An 864-nucleotide genomic window follows, 5' to 3' on the forward strand; every position below is an offset into this window, starting at 1 on the left:
CTGTGGTGGATTCTAACTTCAATCGCATCCGTGAAACTATCCGTCCTGCTTTAAATTGTTGCAGCAGGATCTTGGCGGCTGTACCACTCAGTCCGGTAAACGCCTTCGTGAACAGCCAGCGCGAGTGACCAGCATAAATCCGCACGCTTTCACCCCGTTGCTGTTTACGCCGGAAAAACTCAGCGGAGAACCTCTCTGAACCGGTGCGCACACCGAAGGCTTCAAACAGGGCTGATTTCAGTCCATCGTAATCGTCCGTTACCTGGACGTGCATAGCCCTCATTACGCCCGGCACCTCCTCATCAGTATGATACTGAAAAAGGGATGCTCGTCTCTCCGGGGCTATACGGGAGGCACGGAAGTGCTTTTCCAAGTGTTCAAACCAGGTCTCCACGTTCAATAACATGGTAAGTATCTCTGACGGCCTAATCCATTCCGGCCCGTCGATCCTGCCGCGCTCGCCATTTGTAGAGTTCGTCGACGCTACGTGATTTCACACCATCGCGAGAGGTTAAGAGTTTATTAGACAAAGCACAAAACAGCGAAAACAGCAATGACAAAATAAGAAAGACGGAATAACAGCCGCACCGCCCACGATCACCGGCTTTCGACCAGGCGTCCCCTACTGTCGATGTCCTACAAAAATGTGGGCGTGATATGCAGGTACAATTTCACGGTCACCGTCACAAATTGAAACACTGTGTTTGCTTATGAATTTGCATAGTGATTGTCACTGACGTGTCCTGTTAGCTTCGGAAAGTGAGAGTCAAGCAGTCCATTCTCTAGGCAACCTAATCTGATCAGACTGGCAACCAATGAAATTTAGCTTAGAAAAAGTAGGCGGGAGTTCGTTTGGGGGAAATC

At 49.8% G+C, this 864-nt stretch overlaps 1 protein-coding gene across 1 annotated transcript; it reads right to left on the bottom strand.

The window, feature by feature from the left end:
* Positions 1-17: 17 nt before the first annotated feature.
* Positions 18-406, bottom strand: Tsp_15031 (conserved hypothetical protein; the record flags this gene model as incomplete). The annotated part of the gene is made up of 1 exon (XM_003367699.1): positions 18-406. A coding segment is annotated over exon 1 (389 nt), but the record flags the coding sequence as incomplete, so codon positions are not given.
* Positions 407-864: the final 458 nt, after the last annotated feature.

This window comes from Trichinella spiralis (genome assembly GCF_000181795.1).
Source record: "Trichinella spiralis strain ISS 195 chromosome Unknown Scfld3833, whole genome shotgun sequence".
Classification (NCBI taxonomy): Eukaryota; Metazoa; Nematoda; class Enoplea; order Trichinellida; family Trichinellidae; genus Trichinella; species Trichinella spiralis.